This window comes from Colletotrichum jinshuiense, chromosome 8 (assembly GCF_051148585.1).
Source record: "Colletotrichum jinshuiense chromosome 8, complete sequence".
Lineage (NCBI taxonomy): Eukaryota > Fungi > Ascomycota > Sordariomycetes > Glomerellales > Glomerellaceae > Colletotrichum > Colletotrichum jinshuiense.
Window position 1 is genome coordinate 2,206,887 of NC_139315.1, and position 18,174 is coordinate 2,225,060.

Genomic DNA, 18,174 nt, shown 5'->3' on the forward strand with positions numbered 1-18,174 from the left:
GCATGCCGTAGGTAGAACATCCCATTTATCACTCGAGAAACCCTCTGCTCTCAAGCAATGTGGCTACCGGATTTCACACACTATCCATCAACCCGTTCTGGATATCAAAGTCTAGCCGTCCTCTGAAGTTGCGTCCTCCATATCGCGACAGCCATGGGAGCCATCATTCCGAACTCCACGAGGTATCCGAAGGTCTCAGACCCACCGCCGACTTTTGGCGCATCCGCCCAACATGCCTTTACCACGGAAACCGCTCCGGAGGATCCGTACGTCTATCAAGTTGGATTTGGGAACAGATTCGCCTCAGAAGCCATGCAAGTCAACATTCACGAATCGATATCTCGAGGGTATTGTAGACTGACAGATGAAAAAGCCCCGGCACACTTCCCCGGTCTTGTAATGTTCCGCAGAAAGTGAAGTACAACCTTTACTCGGAGCAACTGAACGGATCGACGTTCGTTGCTCCCCGAGCAGATACTCAGCATGCTTGGTTTTATCGAATTTTCCCATCTGTGGCTCATGGAGACATTAAAAAGATGCCGCGAACCGCAGATGTAAGTCATCCTCGTCGCATCAGCTGCAGCTAGAGAGTGCCGGCCCTGACTCTTCTTTTGTCATTGAGATCGAGTCAAGGTTCTCTTCCGGAAACGAAAGTGTCGAGTTCGTACCCGGAGCACTCTGTTGGAGAGCATTCCCCATACCCAGTGTAGATGGTCCTTCAGTGGACTTCATTCGGGGGCTCAAGACGATAGTCGGGCACGGAGACCCGACAATCAAGGAAGGGCAGGCTGTGCATGTGTACGCCGCAAACGTTTCAATGAAGAACAGCGCTTTTTGCAGTAACGATGGCGATATGCTTTTCGTTCCTCAAGTTGGCAGACTAGACATCCAAACAGAGTTTGGGAGGTAGAATGACATTGGCCACCCGAGGGTGAGACTCTTGCTGACTTCTGCACCAGGATGATGGTACGGCCTGGGGAGTTGGCAGTCGTTCAAGCGGGCATCCGCTTCAAGGTAAACTTACCGGATGGACCGGTCAGAGGCTGTGAGTCAGTTGATGTCGTTACGAGTTAGAATGACCAGCTGAATGGGCATAGATGTCCAAGAATTATTCGGAAGTCGGTACGAACTCCCAGAACTGGGGCCCCTCGGAAGCAACGGAATGGCTCTACCGCGCGATTTCGAATTTCCAGTCGCATCATTTGACATGGACACGTCAGAGTGGGAGAGTAAGCCATCAAGGCTGCTGTTGCGCAAGGCGATATACTAATGTGGTCTGTAGTCATTTATAAACTGGCTGGTAAGCTATGGTCTTGCAGGCAAAACCACACGCCCTTTGATGTCGTTGCGTGGGACGGCAAGTAAGAACCCCCCCCCCCCTTTAAACCCCTCGTGACGGCCACACGCTAATAAATCTTCCTTGGCAGTTACGTACCTTTCAAGTATGCGGTTGAGAAGTTTGTCAACGCGGCGTTCGTGGACAAGGACCAAGCCGACCCCAGTCTATACACGGTGTTGACTGCGAAATCCAAGACGCCCGGAGTTCCCGCGACTGATGTAATGTTCTTTACGCCCAAATCGTCTTCGGCGACAAATACTTTCCGCCCTCCTGTGCGTTCTTCCCGTTAGGGCATCAAACTTCCTGCTAACATGTTTCAGTATTACCATCGAAATATGGCGACGGAGGTCGTAGGTATTATCCACGGGGAGTACAAAGGCACAAGTCGTAACTTGGAGGCCGGTGGACTGAGTTTCCAGTCAAGTTATACTCCTCATGGGGGTAAGATTCAAGTGGTCTAGCAGAAAGACGACAAACACTGATTAGGAATAGAAACACACGAGGCATTTGTGCAGGCGACTGCGGGCAAGCTGGAGGCTCAGCGTGCGGTGGAAGGTTCTCTTGGTATGGATGCGAATCTACACTAACCCTTGCAGTGGCGGGAGGGAAAAGACGATGGCTGACACAGGGCGCAGCGTTCATGTTCCAGATCAGCACACATTGCGCGGTGACACAGTACGCTTTGGAAAGAAGCGGGGTACTGGAAGGTGAGGACTATCCAATCCTCTTCGTATTTGAGAATATGCCGTCGCTAACATAGACGACAACAGTACCACCGGAATCTCTATGGGACTCGATGCGAGGGCATTTTTTCGAGCATGTCGACGAGGTGAACGAAGATTTGAGGAGACGGGGGCTGCCGCCTCTCGGATTGGCGCTGAGCCAATAACACAACGGGCACGGTGTACCACGATCTATACTCTTATTCGTTTCTCATCTTTGTTTGGTTCCGAAAGCGAAGCGAATATGCAAATGCACTTGAATTCTACTTAGCGAGGGTAGCGTCTCGGTGCGGTAGAGTTTGGGCAAGTTTTCTTGTATTTGGGTAATGGCACGACGAGAAGACTAAATGGATGTTATGTAGCCTGATCGTAGTCTATGAGGAACGAGACCGTGTATCCTGTGTGTCAACGTTTTGGGCATTGAAAGTGACGAAAGAGAATGCGTTCGTCCTATATGCTAGTGATCCGCGAAAATGACGCCAGTTCTTGTGGTTCAGTTGGGCGGGGGGTCGTTGGACGGGGCGTTGTTGTGGAAAGTGGCTCCGAAGCGGGGCAAGTCTACTTGAGAACTAGGTTGGCAGAAACTTTCAGCAACATCCGATATGGTGTAGTGGCCAACATGATGCCCTCTCATTAGCTTGAAAGGTTAGGCATAGCCCCGAGTTCGATTCTCGGTTTCGGAACATTTTGCTGTTTGTTTGCTTTTGCGTTTTGGCTCACGTTCTCCCTTCTCCCCCCCACTCATGTTTTCCCACTCCTTTCCTTCTAACATCAAACGATGATGGCGTTAGAGTCAGGTATGTGAATTTCATTTTCATTTTGTTTCTAGTTGTTAGCACCAGGTATGAGGAGCCATTATTTGATGGGTGAGCTTTCTTTTGAAGGCAAGAACTTTTAAATGAAGCAACCCAACACGGCGTGCACGGTTCTAATAGCACAGTACCTGCACTAATGCCCCTTCCTCTTGCCAGCAACCCAGTGTGAGGACTCGTTGACATTCACGGTACCATGGGAACTGGCGTTGCGGCTTGGAATCTAACCAAGCAGTGTGTACGTAATGAACAATGCAATCCAAGTTCTCAAAAACGAATTTTGCTTTTAAAAAAAAGTATATTCCACACAATGAGTGGCCCAAGGAAAGGGCAAAGAACCATACATACACATATGTTTAACCGCCCTTTGACTTGCACCCAACCTCCGACAACATCATGTATATAAAAACCCACCGCGTTGGGCAGTTGCTAGGGAGTAAGAGAAGTGGAGAGACATTTTCGTCCAATACAACATACTTTCAACAGATCGGCCGCCTGTATCCTTTACCGTTAGTTAAGGAAGTAAAAGAGGGGGGCTGTGAAACGATTTCCATTCGCACCCTTGAACATGTTCTCGGCATGCCAGAACGGGTCCAAGGTTTGCCAGAAAGGCCTCTGTCTTGTGGACATCGAACGCATGGTATTGTAGCTTGTAGTCCGAAAAAAAATTAGAAAAAGGAAGTAGGAAAAAGCTAGACTTAACACGCTCGCAATACGTACACAGTACGCGGGTTTCTACAGGACCGGAGCGTTCGCTGTATAGGGTTGCGCTGTGCCATGTTCGTGATATTATCTATCCATGGAGCTTTCCTTAACGGGTCTCCCGACGAACGACGATGGAACTAGCCAACCCGTACCGGTTCCAACCCAAGCTGTGGTACGAACCCTCACCTCTATAGCTCGAGTCTGATGCCCGCGTCACCCGAAGCTTTGGGTGGTGGCGGCTTTCCTGTCTCTCCTGTACCAGCAGTCGCTTCTCACCTTTGATACCTCCTTCAACCCCTTGGGGGCCTTACTACCCCTGTGGCTCTTGTGAGTTCTCAATAGAAAGGGGAAGGTTCCACAGGACTTTGGGAGCCCTCTCTCTCTCTCTCTCTCCTAACCTCTTTTTATTAATTTTATTTTTAACTTCGATACACACCTGGCACTTGTCACACTCTTGCGCTATCTATCTGGATGCCATGCATGTCAGAGTACCGGAAGGGTTTCCGCCAAATTTTCCACATGTGTATAAAAGCCAGGTCATCTAGGCTTCGAATGAAGAGTGATCGTGCTGTTGAACCGTCCCCAAGTACCTGCTCTTCTTTTCCACGGTTCTGTCGCCAACGAGCGCTCCGCCGCCACTAATCATCGACGCTCATCTCTTAGCAACAGAGTCAAAAGCAAAGCACAGAAGAAAAAAAATGGGCAACGCCCTCTCAGCCTTCTTGCTGATCCCCACGCTACTCGGCCTCGGCTATGTAGATGAGACGGACGGCGTCCTTTTGGATACATGGCACGACGGAAATGGCACCTTTACTCTCTGGGGACCTCAGGAGCCTCACCCGATCGTCACCGTCACGGAGAGCGTTAATGCTACCGAGCTACAGAAGGCGACTGTTGGCTGTTTCACGCACCGACGACATCGGGGCAAAAACACCGGAGCCGGAGCCGGAGCCGGAGCGCCGCAGTCTCGATGCTCGTCCAACTTGGTGTGCAAGACCCTGGTTGAGTCCCTGAAAGCGGATGAAAGCCCCACGCCGGTGTCGACGACGGAGCGCCCGCGACAGCGGATCCGACTTTTGTCGGCTGCGGCTGCGGGGCCGGAAGTTGGCGACTATCGATACTGCCTCGAAAATCCGAACGGCAAATGCTGCGTCAGCAGCTCTTCCGACCCGGCGATTCGATGGGGCGGCAATGTTCAAGGGGTGCAGGGAGAGCTGCAGCACGGGAGGCAGGGTGGTAGGTCTCCGCATTGCGGTGGAAGCATCAGATGGGAGGGCGCCACCGCTGCAGGTAATGTGGAGACCTTGCTTGGGGTCAATGGCGGATGGTCATTGGATTGCTGACTTGCACCCGGGGTTCCGAGGCGGACCAAATATGAGACAGGGAGGGTTTTGGGAGCCGGGTGTGTGACTGTGTTTGCTTGATGCCGCGGTTTTGTTTCCCCAGGCCTGGCCTGCACGGGGCAAAGGAGCGTATGAGGCAGCCCGGCGCGGAGTCGTGTTCGTTTGTTGATACTTTGTTATTTAAATCCAACTGCCTGGCCACCAAACCGCCGCGAGATTTACCAACTAGTGAGCAAGAAGCATCGATATTTGAGCCGCCAAGGAACTGTTCTTTTTAGCCGACCGATACGGAGTAAAGCTCCGCCCGATACTTCGTAGAGCAGAAGGCCCAACAAAAAGGTCTCCCCCAAGACCCCCAAGACCCCCTCCCCCAAAGACCAGCCAGTCGCAAAAACGCTGCGCGCGCCCAGAGACTTGGTCGCATAAGCTATTTCGGGCTAGAGTCACGAGCAGCGCAAACTTAACGCCGACCCAAAAGGGCAAGGCACGATTGGCAAGGGCATCCAGCAGGTTGCCTCCCACCACCTAGGTAGTGCAGTGTACAGCTCTGCTCCTTCCACGCGGACTTTGCTTGGCCTTCTCTTCCCATCCAATCCATCCACCTGCTCCCCCCCTTCCCCCAACATCGCCACGTTCTTCCGGGTGGTGTGTCTCTTTTACAACCGTCCCTCCTTTTTCTCTCTCCTTCCCCTGTCAATTTTCGCTTCTGCTTCCTTCATCCTCCACCCGCCCCATAAACCTCCGCGCCTCCGCCTCTTCCGTCCGACGAAGGGGATTCGCCATTTGCTCCTCCATCGTTTGCTTGCGACATTGTCAGGGAATCTCTTCCGCTCATTTCCACCGACCGTCGATCCAAAAGTAATTTCAACAAAGGAGATCAGAAAAAAACCTGACACGCTCCCTTTCCGAGTCGAGAAATAATATCCCCTCTCTCTTCCTCGACAACAACACCACCAAAACCCAAACCCAAAACCTCGCGATGGCCGACCACGACAAGCCCCCCGCGTACGGCGGTCCTCCTCCCCAACAGCCCCAACAAGCCTACCAAGGCTACGGCTCCCCCCCTCCGCCCCAAGGCCCCGGCGGCTACGGCTCTCCCGCCCCAGGCCAGCACCCGGGACCCTACTACTCCCCCGGCCCCGAGATGGGATACCCTCAGGGTCCCTACCCGCCACCTGACGGCCAATACCCTCCCGGCCAGTACCCTCCTGGCCCATACCCTCCCGGGCAATATCCTCCCCAGGCCCACTACGGCCCTCCCGGCGGTCCCCAGGGACAGTACCCGCCCCAGGGTGGCTACTACCAGGACAACCGCGGCGGCGGCGGCGGCAGCGGCCTCATGGCCGGTCTGCTCGGTGCTCTTGCCTGCTGCTGCTGCCTCGACTGCTTGTTCTGAGCGATGAACGTGATACCCGAAGCCCGAAAATTAAACAAAACAAACGAACAATGTACGGGTCGAATGCGACCAGGTGGGAAGGACGTCTCGTCGACATGGGTATGGGGAGGTTGCTGGAGATGCGCCATGCTGAAAGACGCAGGGCATAGAGATCAAGACGCCCTCAACCTCTTGTGCTCGCCAGCAAAAGGGGTACTAAACGACAGAACCGTGCCGGCGGGAGAAGCCGGGCAAAATGAAGGCCGGCAGCGGAGCCGGTGTTGCATTTTCGTTTTGGGGGAGTTTTCTTTGCATCTGTCGAATGGCGTCACAAGGGGCGATGGATTATTCTTTGTCCTCGAGATTTGGAGATAGAGAAACCGCGGGACCATCGCCTTGGCCCGGGTCTGAGGAGGGCGGAAGCTTCCAATGGCCAGGCTATATATTTCCCTCGTTATACATATACTCTCCCAATCGTTTGAGGGTCTACCTTTTGGGGATTTGAGCTGCATTTCGGCAGAGTGGGAGTGGCTTAGGAATACTTTGTAATTAGGTCGCCGTTATATTTTTTTCTTGAGACGCGGCTTACGATGCCCGTTCGAGCCCCTTCGGCATAGCATAATTACATGATGGGTGCGGTTTGTATGACTCTTGTTCCTCATTGCCGATTCGCAAAGTGCCATCACGCAGACCAGACGAGCTGAGCTTGAGCTTGAACTGAGCTTGGGTGCGGGGTAGCATACCATTCCCTCATAGGCTTGACTAGAACACACTCAAACATGGCTTGTACGACGACGCATGCGTCCTAGGCCGACGCCACGGAACTGTCAAAACGACACGGGGGAGTCGAAGAGCCGCGTTCGAAACGGCACGGCTGCCCGCTTCTCCTGCGCAACGGCAGTGTTACGGATGGTCACTCGGTTTGTGTACGGTAAACGTTCATCATTTCTTTTCTTTCTCTCTCTCTTTTTTTCATGCTAGACTCTTGTACAGCTCGTCAAAGTCACGTTGGATGTTGGCCACGCAGTCGTTGGTGTAGATCATCTTCTGCACGTCGGGCGAGGCCCACTTGTCCGGCACGGCGCCGGCGGACTTGTGCTGGGCGAACATGCGGTCGCGCTCCTCCTTGGCCTTGCCCTCGCCGAGGTGGAGCTGCTTGCCGGAGAGGAAGGCCATGTTGACCAGCTGGGACGTCCAGTCGCGGCGCGAGAGCTCGTACGCCTTGAGGCAACGCCGGAGGGTCTTGGGGTCGGTGTCCGGGGCCCGGGACAGCACCTCGGCGACCACGGACCCGTCCTCGATGGCCATTGCGGCGCCCTGGCTGAGGTGCGGGAGGGTCGGGTGGCAGGCGTCGCCCAGCAAGGCGACTGGGCCGTCGGTGTGGACCCAGGTCGGCAGGGGCTTGTGCATGCGCAGGCGCCACTCGCAGACCTCGCCGTCCGGGACGAGGTTGAGCATGCGGTGGACCAAGGGGCAGAAGTCGTGGAAGACGTTGAGCATGGCCGTCTTGGAGCCTTTGGTGGTGTAGGTCGCGTTGGTGGCGACGGCGAAGTTGGAGTCGGGCTGGGTGGTGGAGAGGTTGTAGATGGTGTGGGACGAGACGGGGTAGGCGATGATGTGGCGCTTCTCGCCGATCCATCGGACGGCCTCGTCGGAGTCGAGGAGGGCGAGGAGCTCCGGGTCGTCGGCCATCTGCTCGCGGGTTAACATGATGCGGTAGGCGGCCTGGCCCGTCTCCTCCTCCCCGCCCACGGCGCCGACGGAGTCAAGCAGAGAGGCTCGGACAATGCTCTTGATGCCGTCGCAGGCGAGGAGCACGTCGGATTCGACGGAATAGGCTTCGCCGTCGCGCGGCTGCAGCGTGAAGCTGGGCTTGGGCGAGAAGGAATTGACGGATGCCAGCGCCGTCGAGAAGTGGAACGTGATGGCGGGCTCCTTCTTGCAGGCATCGTACATGGCGCCGGCGAGGGAGGACCGGTGGCCGTTGCAATGCGGGAAGCCGTAGAGCTCACGGATGTTGGGCATGTCTACGTGTGCAAGCTCGACGTTGGTTGATCCCTCTGTTCGCGGGTGTCAGTCGCAGGGCTTCCGGCATCAAGTCCATGGCTTCGGTCCAGGGGGGTGTCACTTACGCCTGATGCTCGAGCCTTTGACGTCGGTGGACTCCTTCTCGATCTCGGGCCAGCAGCCGAGCCGGTCGAGTACCCGGACGACGTTTGGCGGCATCTGGATGCCGGCGCCGACGAAACCGAGATTGGAGGCGGTCTCATAGACGTCGATGTGTTTGAATCCCTTCTTGGCCAGCGCAAGTGCACAGCCCAGGCCGCCCATGCCTGCAGAAGACGCATATTAGTCGACAGATACACGGACATGAGGAGCAGGGGGGGTGGTACCGGCGCCGATGACGGCTATTTTCAAGCTCTGTGGATCTGACATGGTTTCTGGGATGGTGTATGTGCCGTAGTGTTCTTCTGAAGCAAAACAAACTGCAGAACAGAGCTCGACAGAAGCATCCGTCATCGCCGTCCCGTGGGCTCTTTATGAAGTCGGAGGCTATGGAGCCTCATATGGGAGGCATGTGGGGGATCGGAGGGAAACGCGGGGTCCATTATCGGCCTCAGAAAGCGGGGAAACATGCAATAGTGAGGGGATGCTTCGATATTCCTAACTCCCCTTGGGCCTTTGATGAGTTGGTAACGAGTCGGGATTTCAAGACGGGAAGTAACACCTAAAAATTAGGTGGCACTGACAGACGAACCAACTGCCGACGCGCCGAGTGGTGTAGTGGGGTTAATGCGAACTCTACAATACTGCCGAACCCCAACTTGGGCGGTCAGAGCTGCTTGATTGTTTAGCCAGGGTTGGCAATGGGAGAGCTGTGTGTGGCAAGAAAAATCGGCTTAGTCAAGTGACATCGGATGCAAAAGTCGGCAACATATTATGAAAGCAAGCAATTATGCACGTCGTCTGTTGTGCATACTCGCTAGAGCTAACACTAGCTTCATCGTTGGCACCGCGGCTGTGGGTTGACATGCTGAAATGGTGGCTGAACGCCATCCAGCTTTGGGGGAACCCCCACGTTCGGCGAGAATGCGGAGCGAGGCCGAGGCGTTGTCGTCATGCTACGAGAAAACGGCTCGGTGGCCCGGCCCCGGGGGTTGACATGATGTGCCTTGATTGCCCAAGTCCTTCGTACGGGCTGGGTGGAACCCGATGATGGCTGCACTACAACAGTACGTACTGTGTAGCAGGTCGGCTCGGACAGCTGTTGAGCTGGACCCCAAATGGGAGGGGAGCAAGGGTCTGTATGGACGGACAGGTGTTTGGATGACGGATGGTGGCTTATGGTGGCATGCAGAACTGTCGACCAGGTGTGGTCAATATCAAGATTTTCATACATCTTTGACGGTCAATTCCAGCTCCCCAATTGGGATATCTCAGGTGATGGGTATTTGTTCTGTTGTCGGGACGGCGTGCCAAGGAATCAATTTTGTGTGGACCAATCCAGTACGCGGAAGACATGATATGCCCTCGTTGACTCGGAGGTGGTCACTGCCAGATTTGGGATTGAAGAAAACAGCCTTGGCATTCTTGGTGACGCAAGCCCTTCTTCTCTTTGCCGGTATGTGGCTTGGCCGCCGTCAAATTCTGCCCTCGGCAGGCACGCACTATGCAACGGCACGGTATCTCGGCGAAAGCTTCGCTTTACGAGCGAGATGCACTGCTGGAATTTTCCACAGAAACGCAGAGGCGGGAAAAAAGACGACACGGACTCGCCATGCTTCGACGAGTCATCCCTTGTCCCTTCCAGGTGTTGGCACAGCCACGCAAGCACGCCCCAGGAGCCACTGCTGCAGGGTACAAGTGTGCGGTACATGGCCCTGGCTGGCTGGATGCCAGCCATGTACGAATAGTGTAAGCATGTTTGGGTAGAGGTGGAGAGGGTTCGTTGGCGATTCGCCTTGTTGGCACAAGGACTTCCTAGCCGAGCCTTACAGCTTCACGAGCGGCAACGATCCGCTACTCGGTGCTACTTACTTACATAGTGGTGTAGGACTGGGGGGGGCAACACATTGTGCAGCACAAAAAACAACAACAATCTTCGTTATCTGTATCTATATCGGTGGGTGCCATAAAGAAATGCCAGTTTCGTTCGATGGAAGAGGAACAAACTGGTAGAGGCATCAACGTCCTGGACCAAGGGGACAAGCTGGCTCGTGCTGGTTTGATTCGATTTGATTGTGGTGGTTTGGGACGAGGCGCGCGCTGATCTATTTCTGAGGTGCGTCAATACCATGGCGTAGCGCGTGAGGGGGGTGGGTGGTGAGATGCCGCACACAACAGACGACGCGGAAGGGCCGTGAAAGAGCCCTGCAGCGACAGCTGGACAGTGACCCAGACGGATGGAGAAAGCCAATCCGTGGTCGTGGTCCCCTGCCAGGGTGCACCGTAGTATGGACAGCGACGAACGATTGGACTGGAGGCCGCCGCAATAGAGCCAGACGAGAGCCAGAGTCATGGCGAACCGTGGCGGGAGCCCACTTTGTCCCGCAAGCTGACAAGGGTCTGTTTCGACTGGTGTGAGCAGCCAATGAAGCCGCTGATGTCACCAGCTGCAGGGCTCTTGAAGTGAAGCAGAATGGGAGCAGGTCGCCTTTACAGCAACTGAACCAGCTGCAGCCACCCCTGTCCAGGCGGCCCAGTCAGGTTGTAACCTGCACCCTGCCAGCCAATCAATAAACCACATCTACTTCGGTCAAACACCTTGCCTGTGTTTGCTTGGCGCCCTGTGCCTCTCCTGCGCTCTGTCTCGTGCTACTTTTACTTCTGCTTCTACTCGAAGCAATAAAGCAGTCGGGGCACCTCGAAAGAAACCGACACCAAACACCTCACCCGCGTACCGATACCCTCAATCAACGGCCTGTGCCACCCTTTGCCCGTTTCTCCTGCTTTCGAAAGCAAGCACACATCTATACGGACACAATGCCTCTTCTGTTGGCTTCGTGAATAACAACCGTTCCCCCCACGCCTCTCTCCCCCGTTCCGATCCCGTTTCGATCTACGCCTTCGCCGGCAGAAGAACCGCCCTCCCCCCACCACTATCTAGCGACTCCTCGACTCGCGCCCGTTCAAAGAACGACGACTTCGAGACTGTCGATAACTGCTTGGTCCAAGATACCCACACCTGTCCGTTCAAGTAGTGGACAATGTCGGCAACTCCAACTGCTACGCCGTCAGGCTCGGCATCACTGACCGAGACCATCGCCTCGTCGCTGGTTTCGTCTCTCTCCACCGCTATCTCCGCAACGCTCAGTTCCAATGGAACCTTAACCTCCTCTACAACAACGACGTCGGCCCAGTCTAACCCCAGCGAGTCAATACTACCCGACGGCGGTGTAGCCAGCGGCCAGAAATACCAAGGAATAACACTCATCGCATTCCTTACTGCTCTGGCCACCGGTATTACGGTTTTTGCTGTTCAAATCTTCGCCTTTCTACTCCTGCGGAACAAGATAGCCCGTATCTTGTGCGTTATCATATCCTCTCTCCCGTCATGTAGATGTAATACTAATTCTGTTTCGCAGCAAACCAAAGACCTATCTCGTCCCCGAACGCGAAAGGACCGAGACACCTCCCAGCACACCCTGGAGTCTCATCAGCACGTTAATCAATTTCAGCGATCGCGAGATTATCAAAAAGTGCGGATTGGACGCCTACTTCTTCCTCCGTTACTTGCGGACACTACTCACAATCTTCATTCCGATTGCGTTGGTAGTCATTCCTATCCTGGTCCCGCTAAACTATAGTGACGGCAAGGGGCATGACCTCGTCAAGGAGGAGACAAACAACTCTACCAATAATACCACCAATGCTCGACTTCGACTCTTTATCAGGGCCGACAATTCAAACGCCGATGCCAGCGACGACATACCCATGGGCTTAGATACTTTGGCCTGGGGCAATGTTGGCTTAAAGCATACTAACCGGTACTGGGCTCACCTGATTCTGGCATTGCTTGTCATTGTTTGGGTCTGCACTGTCTTCTTCTTCGAGCTCCGCGTCTACATCAAAGTCCGTCAGGACTACTTGACAAGTGCTGAACATCGACTTCGCGCTTCCGCCACAACCATTCTTGTCAACAGCATTCCTTCGAAGTGGTTGACCGAGGAGGCCTTGCTCGGTCTGTTCGATGTCTTTCCTGGGCAAATCCGGAATATCTGGCTTAATCGTGATTTGACAACACTTCTTGAGAAGATCAAGCTGCGCGAAAGCATCCACTTGAGATTGGAGGGTGCCGAAACAGACCTTGTCAAGGCCGCCAAAAAGAAACAGCTCAAGAAGAAAAAGAAGGAGGAGAAAGAGGCCAGGAAGCAGTCGAAGTCCAAAGGTCCGACTAGGCAGGAGGAAGCTCTCAGAAGGCAACGGGAGGATGCCGAAGCCAAGAAGAGGGCCGAGGCTGGCCAAGGTATCAGCTCCGGCGAGCACGAAGAAGTTCCTCACGACATCAGCGCTGTCATGGACGAGAACCGCGAGGACGCAAGGTCCAGGCGGTCGAGCACTTCTTCGTCGGGCTCTTCGGAAGATGGTGATCGACCTCAGTCTAGAGGCTTCGGGCTTGGTGTCATCGGAGATGGCATCAGCAAGGTCGGCAAAGGACTTCTTGGCGGTGTAGGAAAGGCCCAGCAGAACATCAAGGAACTCAGCCACGACGTGGAAGATACGGTCGAGACGACAAACGGTTTTGCAGTTCTGCATCCTAGCAATCGGCCCCGCAAAGTTCAAATATTAGCCGACGGTGAACGTCCCAGGACGGCCAAGAGCGCAAGAAGCACCAAGGACCAGATCGAGCAAGAAGCGGCTGACGACACATACAAGAACCATTCCCGAAATGTGTCTGCCGCCTCGCATGAAACCACGGAACAGGACTACAAGCGAAGCTACGAGCCGTTTGGAAATGGCAACACCGTACGCAAGGTCAGCAATTTGGATCACATGTACGACCAGGAGACTCGCAAGTTTTGGCAATTTTGGAAGGCCCCCGCTGGCGGCTACGCGTCGCCTGTGCCTCAGGGGTATAACAGCGACGAATTCCCCTTCGGCCAGTCCAAGGACAAGACTATGTGGCAGAAGATCAAATCTTATATCCCCTTCATGGGTGGAGACGATCAAATCCCTATCGAGTATCCCGCATCAAACGCCATTGGCGAGAACTACAAGAATATTCTGGACGATGATGCGGAATGGCGAAAATGGGTTAAAGAGAAAAACCGACCGACTCACCGACTGCCGCGCTGGGGTTTCCCTGACTGGCTTGCCTGGCTTACGTTTGGTCCGAAGGTCGACACCATCTATTGGTGTCGTTCTGAGCTTGCCCGTTTAAACGTCGAAATCGAGGACGATCAGGCGCACCCAGAGCGGTATCCCCTCATGAACTCCGCCTTTATCCAGTTCAACCACCAGGTTTCGGCGCACATGGCTTGCCAAAGTCTGATGCACCATATTCCGAAGCACATGTCTCCTCGAATCAACGAAGTCTCGCCCAAGGACGTTATCTGGGACAACATGGCCATGAAGTGGTGGCATGAATCGCTTAGATCTGGTTTTGTCACCATCTTTATCGCGGCCATGGCCTTTTTCTGGGCTATTCCCATCGCCTTCACCGCCTCCCTTGCGAATATCGACAGTCTTATCAAACAGTTTCCCTGGCTGGACTGGATTGAGAGGAACGAATCAATCCACAGTCTCGCCGTTGCTATTGCCGGTGTCTTGCCAGCCATTTTGCTTGCCGTCCTCCTTTTGGTCGTTCCGTTCATTCTTGAACAACTCGCGCTCTTCCGAGGTGTCAAAACGGGGTCACAAAAAACCGAGTTCGTCCAGCGGTTCTACTTCGTCTTCCTATTTATCCAGGTCTTCCTTGTCGTTTCCGTTACTTCGTTCTTCGCTACATCATTCGACACGTTGCGCAGCAATTTTGAGGAGCTCCAAAGTGTCGGGAATATTCTGAATATCCTTGCAGAGAACCTGCCGAGGGCATCCAACTACTTCTTCTCATACATGTTGCTTCAAGCATTGTCTGTCAGTTCCGGAACCCTGCTTCAAATTGGCGCATTGATCACCTGGTACGTTCTGGCTCGGATTCTTGATTCTACAGCTCGTGCGAAGTGGAAGCGGAATACGACACTCTCGAAAATCGCATGGGGCCAATTTTTCCCTGTCTATACCAACTTTGCCTGCATCGCTTTGGTCTACAGCGTGGTTGCCCCTTTAATTTCGCTGTTCGCAGTCCTCACGTTCGGCCTGTTGTGGTTTGCGCAACGCTACAGCATGCTGTACATCACACGTTTCGAAACCGACACAGGCGGTGTCTTGTATCCTCGTGCAATCAACCAGACATTCACAGGCTTATACGTCATGGAAGCTTGTTTGGCGGGCTTGTTTTTCATTGTGGTAGACGAGAACGACGTAGCCACATGCACGGCGCAGGGGGTCATCATGCTGGTAGTTCTCGGTCTGACGATGATCTACCAAATATCGTTGAACACGTCCTTCTCGCCGTTGTTCCAATATTTGCCAATAACCATCGAGGACGAAGCAGTTATCAGAGACGAAGCATTCCAGCGGGCTCAAAATAAGCGTTTGGGGCTTGCTGACGACGAGGACGATGAAGACGAGAAGACGCCTATGAGGCCCGGCGACGGGGCTGGACTGGACCCGCGCGATATCGAACTGCAAAGGATGGAGGGTGATGGAGCGGTCAAGCGGAAGCCATCAACGATGCGCGCCGTCAAGAATGTCGGTCACTGGGCCAAGCGGGAAGGCAAGAACCTCCGCAGTAAGACCTGGAAGATGGGACCAGGGTCGGTCCAGACGGCGGCCGAATATCGACGCCAGCAGCGCGACAAGGACCTCGAGGCCCAACGCGCGCTCGGGGACGCTCTATTCGGCGGATTCCACGACGAAATTGAAGACTTGACGCCCGACGAGCGTGACGCACTCGTTAAGAACGCGTTTAAGCATTACGCTCTTCGAGCGCGGGCACCCGCGGTCTGGATCCCCCGTGACGACATCGGAGTGAGCGACGACGAGATTAGGCGAACCAAGGAGTACAGTGAGCACATCTGGATCAGCAACGAGGGAACGGCTCTGGACAGCAAGATCCGGGTGGTATATGGTGCGAACCCACCGGATTTCTCAGAGATCGACATCATCAACCTCTAAATTGTATCTTTTTTAAAAACATGTAATGAACAAACGCATATACCCAGCCGGCGTTAAAGGGGCGGACTCAGCATTAGACAAGAGAATAAACAGCACCAGTATCATCTAGTCATATACAAGAACAGTAACTAGCTACCCTTAGTGCCCATGTGAACAATGTGATGCTCGTGAAGCACGGGTGCAGCAGACAGAAGACGAGAGCACAAAGCCCGTCATGTCGCACACATTGGACGGCTTGGTCTAGACTCGGCTTATAAATCATTCGAGACCAATGACGTTGGAGGCATGGCGAAGATTCGGAGGTGCATAGAGTAGGGCGCATCCCCCGCACTACGGCAATGACTACATATCACCTCTTGTAAGCGGAGCCTCAAAAACGACATACTTAGCATCGCCGAGGACGCAACACACCCGGAAACTGTGTGCCATCACTGCCAACTTTCAAACAGCCTCATCCTGCCAGCCCCCCACCTGAAAGAAAGGAACCACCAAAGATAAGGAATATAAAAGAACGACAGAAGAAGAAGAAAAGGATGACCAAGACGGGCAAAGCCAAGGCTGTCGCGAACGGGGCCACCGTCGCGGAGGCGACGGAGTGGGAGGAGGTCGAGGGAAACGTCTACTTCCCGCCGGGCTCGGTGCGGGCGGATGCGTTGGAGAAGACGGAGCTGACGACTTTCTGCCCGTGGAAGGGGACCGCGAGCTACTACACGCTCAAAGTTGGGGGTGAGTGTCTCCCTCTATTTTCATTTTCTTGTTCCTTCTTTTCTTCGTTTATTCTCGCCTTGTTTGGTTCCCTGCAAGCCCCCCCCCCCCCCCCCTCCCCGCGGACACTTGGGAAGCTCTCTTGGATGTTGTCGTCGTCTCCTCGCCGCGGGATGTAAGCGAGAGAGAGAAGGGGAGAGAGAAACCGAGCTAACGCACTGAATCGCCAGACGATAAGCTGGAGAACGCGGCCTGGTATTATCCCACGCCCAAGGACGGTGCCAAGGAGATCAAGGACCATGTCGCTTTTTGTGAGTCTCTGCGCCCCCGACGATGTTGTTAATGGGGCGCTTTCTAATGCTGGGGATTATAGACAAGAGCAAGGTCACTGTTACGGTTGAGTAGGTGGCTCGGGCGTGGCGACTAAGCCTCATCGGAAGCAGTTGGACCTGCATCTCTCAAGTCTCAAAGCCGCGCCAAGGTGGAGGTTCACACCCAAACAGTCCTAACAGCCACAGTTCTACAATGACAATCAACATAGCCGCATTATCTTAGGGACGTGCTGCAATTGGATGAAATCTATTGTCTTGTAGACCAGGGTATTCCTCTACATAAGTCATGACCAAAGGAAAAACTCATAATAGCCCCCTTAGACCTCGACGACCTCATTGTCGTCATCCTCAATCTCCTCCACTCTCGAGCCGTTGGTGATTTCCTTGATCTTGGGCTCGCCCTCGCCCTCACCCTCGGCCGGCTCCTCATCTGCCATCAAGACCTGCACTAGTCGGTCGCAGGCGTCTCTGACCCCCTCGTCGTCGACACGCGAGTGTGTCTCGCGGATGATGGGGTACACTTTGACCTGTCTCATCAGATCGCGACCTTCCCTCGTCGTGGTGAACAGCAGCAGCGTCTCGATGTGCGTCTCGATGATTCTCGTGTCCGAGTCGCGCTTCTTGTCGGGGGGTAGCAACTGCAGATCGGGAAGCATGCCCAAGGTGTCGTCCTCGTCGTATTCCTCGTTACCCGTGATGGGGAGGAGGATATAGGGCAGGATGTCAACCTCATCCTCATCCATGAATGTCGGGTGGAACTGGATCTCGAAAGCGATGTTCTTGATGGTGCTCGCAACTCCTTTTCTCCGGATATCGGACTGGTGCTCGGTGAAGACCTTGAGCTTGTTGATGGGAATCACATCGTCATATTCTTGCCGTGTGACGAAGTGCTGGCGCACTACAGCATGCTTGGTGAGATCGGCAAAGAGATAGGCGAGGTAGTCGTAGTCTGCGTCCTTGTTATAGCCCTTCTCCTTGACGAAGAGGTCTACAAGCTGGTTAAGCACCAAGTCGTTGGACTTGAGCTCCTCTGGTGGCGTTTGCTTCTTTGTAACAATGGTATTGAGACCATCCCACTTTGCTAGGTTGGAAAGGAGCATGGCAATAAGGTTGGCATTTGGCTCATCTGGTTTCTAAGAGGAGTGTCAACGAGTGACCGGCACCGTTGAGAGCTCGTGCTCCGCTGCATGAATACCGGGCATACTTACTACCACATATTCCAAGAGGATGTTGATGAACTTGTCGTCTGTGGCAACATTCTCGAGGACATCCTTCTCGGATGTAAGGTTGATGAGGATTGTGAGAGCATGTTCGGCAATTTGCTGGGAACACATGAGTTTGAATGCCAGTGCTGAGACACCTGGTTTTGGCTTACAGGATGATCTCTGACTAGGAACTTAAGGTGCTTGACCGGCGTCAAGCTCTCCGATTTAAAGATTGATGGTTGCGCTTGAGAATAGCCGACCAGATTTTCTATGGCCACTTTTCTCAGTTGAGGGTTGGGATGAGCAATGAAGCCCACGAGCTATCATAATATGAGCTGAGTAGATCTTAACTCGCCGGTGATTAGGCAGCCTTACCTCTTCCAGTTCAGTTGGCATTTTGAAGTTTGTTGAAGTAAG

General features: G+C 54.0%; 7 protein-coding genes across 7 annotated transcripts; 5 read left to right on the forward strand and 2 right to left on the reverse strand.

Moving 5' to 3' along the window:
- Window positions 1-817: 817 nt before the first annotated feature.
- On the forward strand, window positions 818-2,228 carry EsH8_VIII_000598 (uncharacterized protein; the record flags this gene model as incomplete). Its single annotated transcript, XM_083269640.1, has 9 exons — window positions 818-906; window positions 960-1,045; window positions 1,098-1,229; window positions 1,283-1,361; window positions 1,428-1,611; window positions 1,660-1,780; window positions 1,832-1,903; window positions 1,975-2,046; window positions 2,110-2,228. 9 exons carry the CDS (start codon window positions 818-820, stop codon window positions 2,226-2,228), a joined length of 954 nt encoding a protein of 317 aa, XP_083129408.1.
- A 2,048-nt stretch (window positions 2,229-4,276) lies between these two features.
- Window positions 4,277-4,921, forward strand: EsH8_VIII_000599 (uncharacterized protein; the record flags this gene model as incomplete). Its single annotated transcript, XM_083269641.1, has 1 exon — window positions 4,277-4,921. The coding sequence occupies one exon, from the start codon at window positions 4,277-4,279 to the stop codon at window positions 4,919-4,921; it is 645 nt and encodes a 214-aa protein (XP_083129409.1).
- Window positions 4,922-5,900: 979 nt separating this feature from the next.
- On the forward strand, window positions 5,901-6,317 carry EsH8_VIII_000600 (uncharacterized protein; the record flags this gene model as incomplete). Its single annotated transcript, XM_083269642.1, has 1 exon — window positions 5,901-6,317. One exon carries the CDS (start codon window positions 5,901-5,903, stop codon window positions 6,315-6,317), a length of 417 nt encoding a protein of 138 aa, XP_083129410.1.
- Window positions 6,318-7,268: 951 nt separating this feature from the next.
- EsH8_VIII_000601 (uncharacterized protein) lies at window positions 7,269-8,732 on the reverse strand (the record flags this gene model as incomplete). Its single annotated transcript, XM_083269643.1, has 3 exons — window positions 7,269-8,356; window positions 8,429-8,629; window positions 8,690-8,732. The coding sequence occupies 3 exons, from the start codon at window positions 8,730-8,732 to the stop codon at window positions 7,269-7,271; spliced, it is 1,332 nt and encodes a 443-aa protein (XP_083129411.1).
- Window positions 8,733-11,503: 2,771 nt separating this feature from the next.
- On the forward strand, window positions 11,504-15,515 carry EsH8_VIII_000602 (uncharacterized protein; the record flags this gene model as incomplete). The annotated part of the gene is made up of 2 exons (XM_083269644.1): window positions 11,504-11,823; window positions 11,882-15,515. 2 exons carry the CDS (start codon window positions 11,504-11,506, stop codon window positions 15,513-15,515), a joined length of 3,954 nt encoding a protein of 1,317 aa, XP_083129412.1.
- Window positions 15,516-16,048: 533 nt separating this feature from the next.
- EsH8_VIII_000603 (DUF427 domain-containing protein) lies at window positions 16,049-16,625 on the forward strand (the record flags this gene model as incomplete). The annotated part of the gene is made up of 3 exons (XM_083269645.1): window positions 16,049-16,241; window positions 16,451-16,531; window positions 16,594-16,625. The coding sequence occupies 3 exons, from the start codon at window positions 16,049-16,051 to the stop codon at window positions 16,623-16,625; spliced, it is 306 nt and encodes a 101-aa protein (XP_083129413.1).
- Window positions 16,626-16,869: 244 nt separating this feature from the next.
- EsH8_VIII_000604 (protein HGH1) lies at window positions 16,870-18,153 on the reverse strand (the record flags this gene model as incomplete). The annotated part of the gene is made up of 4 exons (XM_083269646.1): window positions 16,870-17,685; window positions 17,761-17,874; window positions 17,928-18,077; window positions 18,133-18,153. The coding sequence occupies 4 exons, from the start codon at window positions 18,151-18,153 to the stop codon at window positions 16,870-16,872; spliced, it is 1,101 nt and encodes a 366-aa protein (XP_083129414.1).
- Window positions 18,154-18,174: the final 21 nt, after the last annotated feature.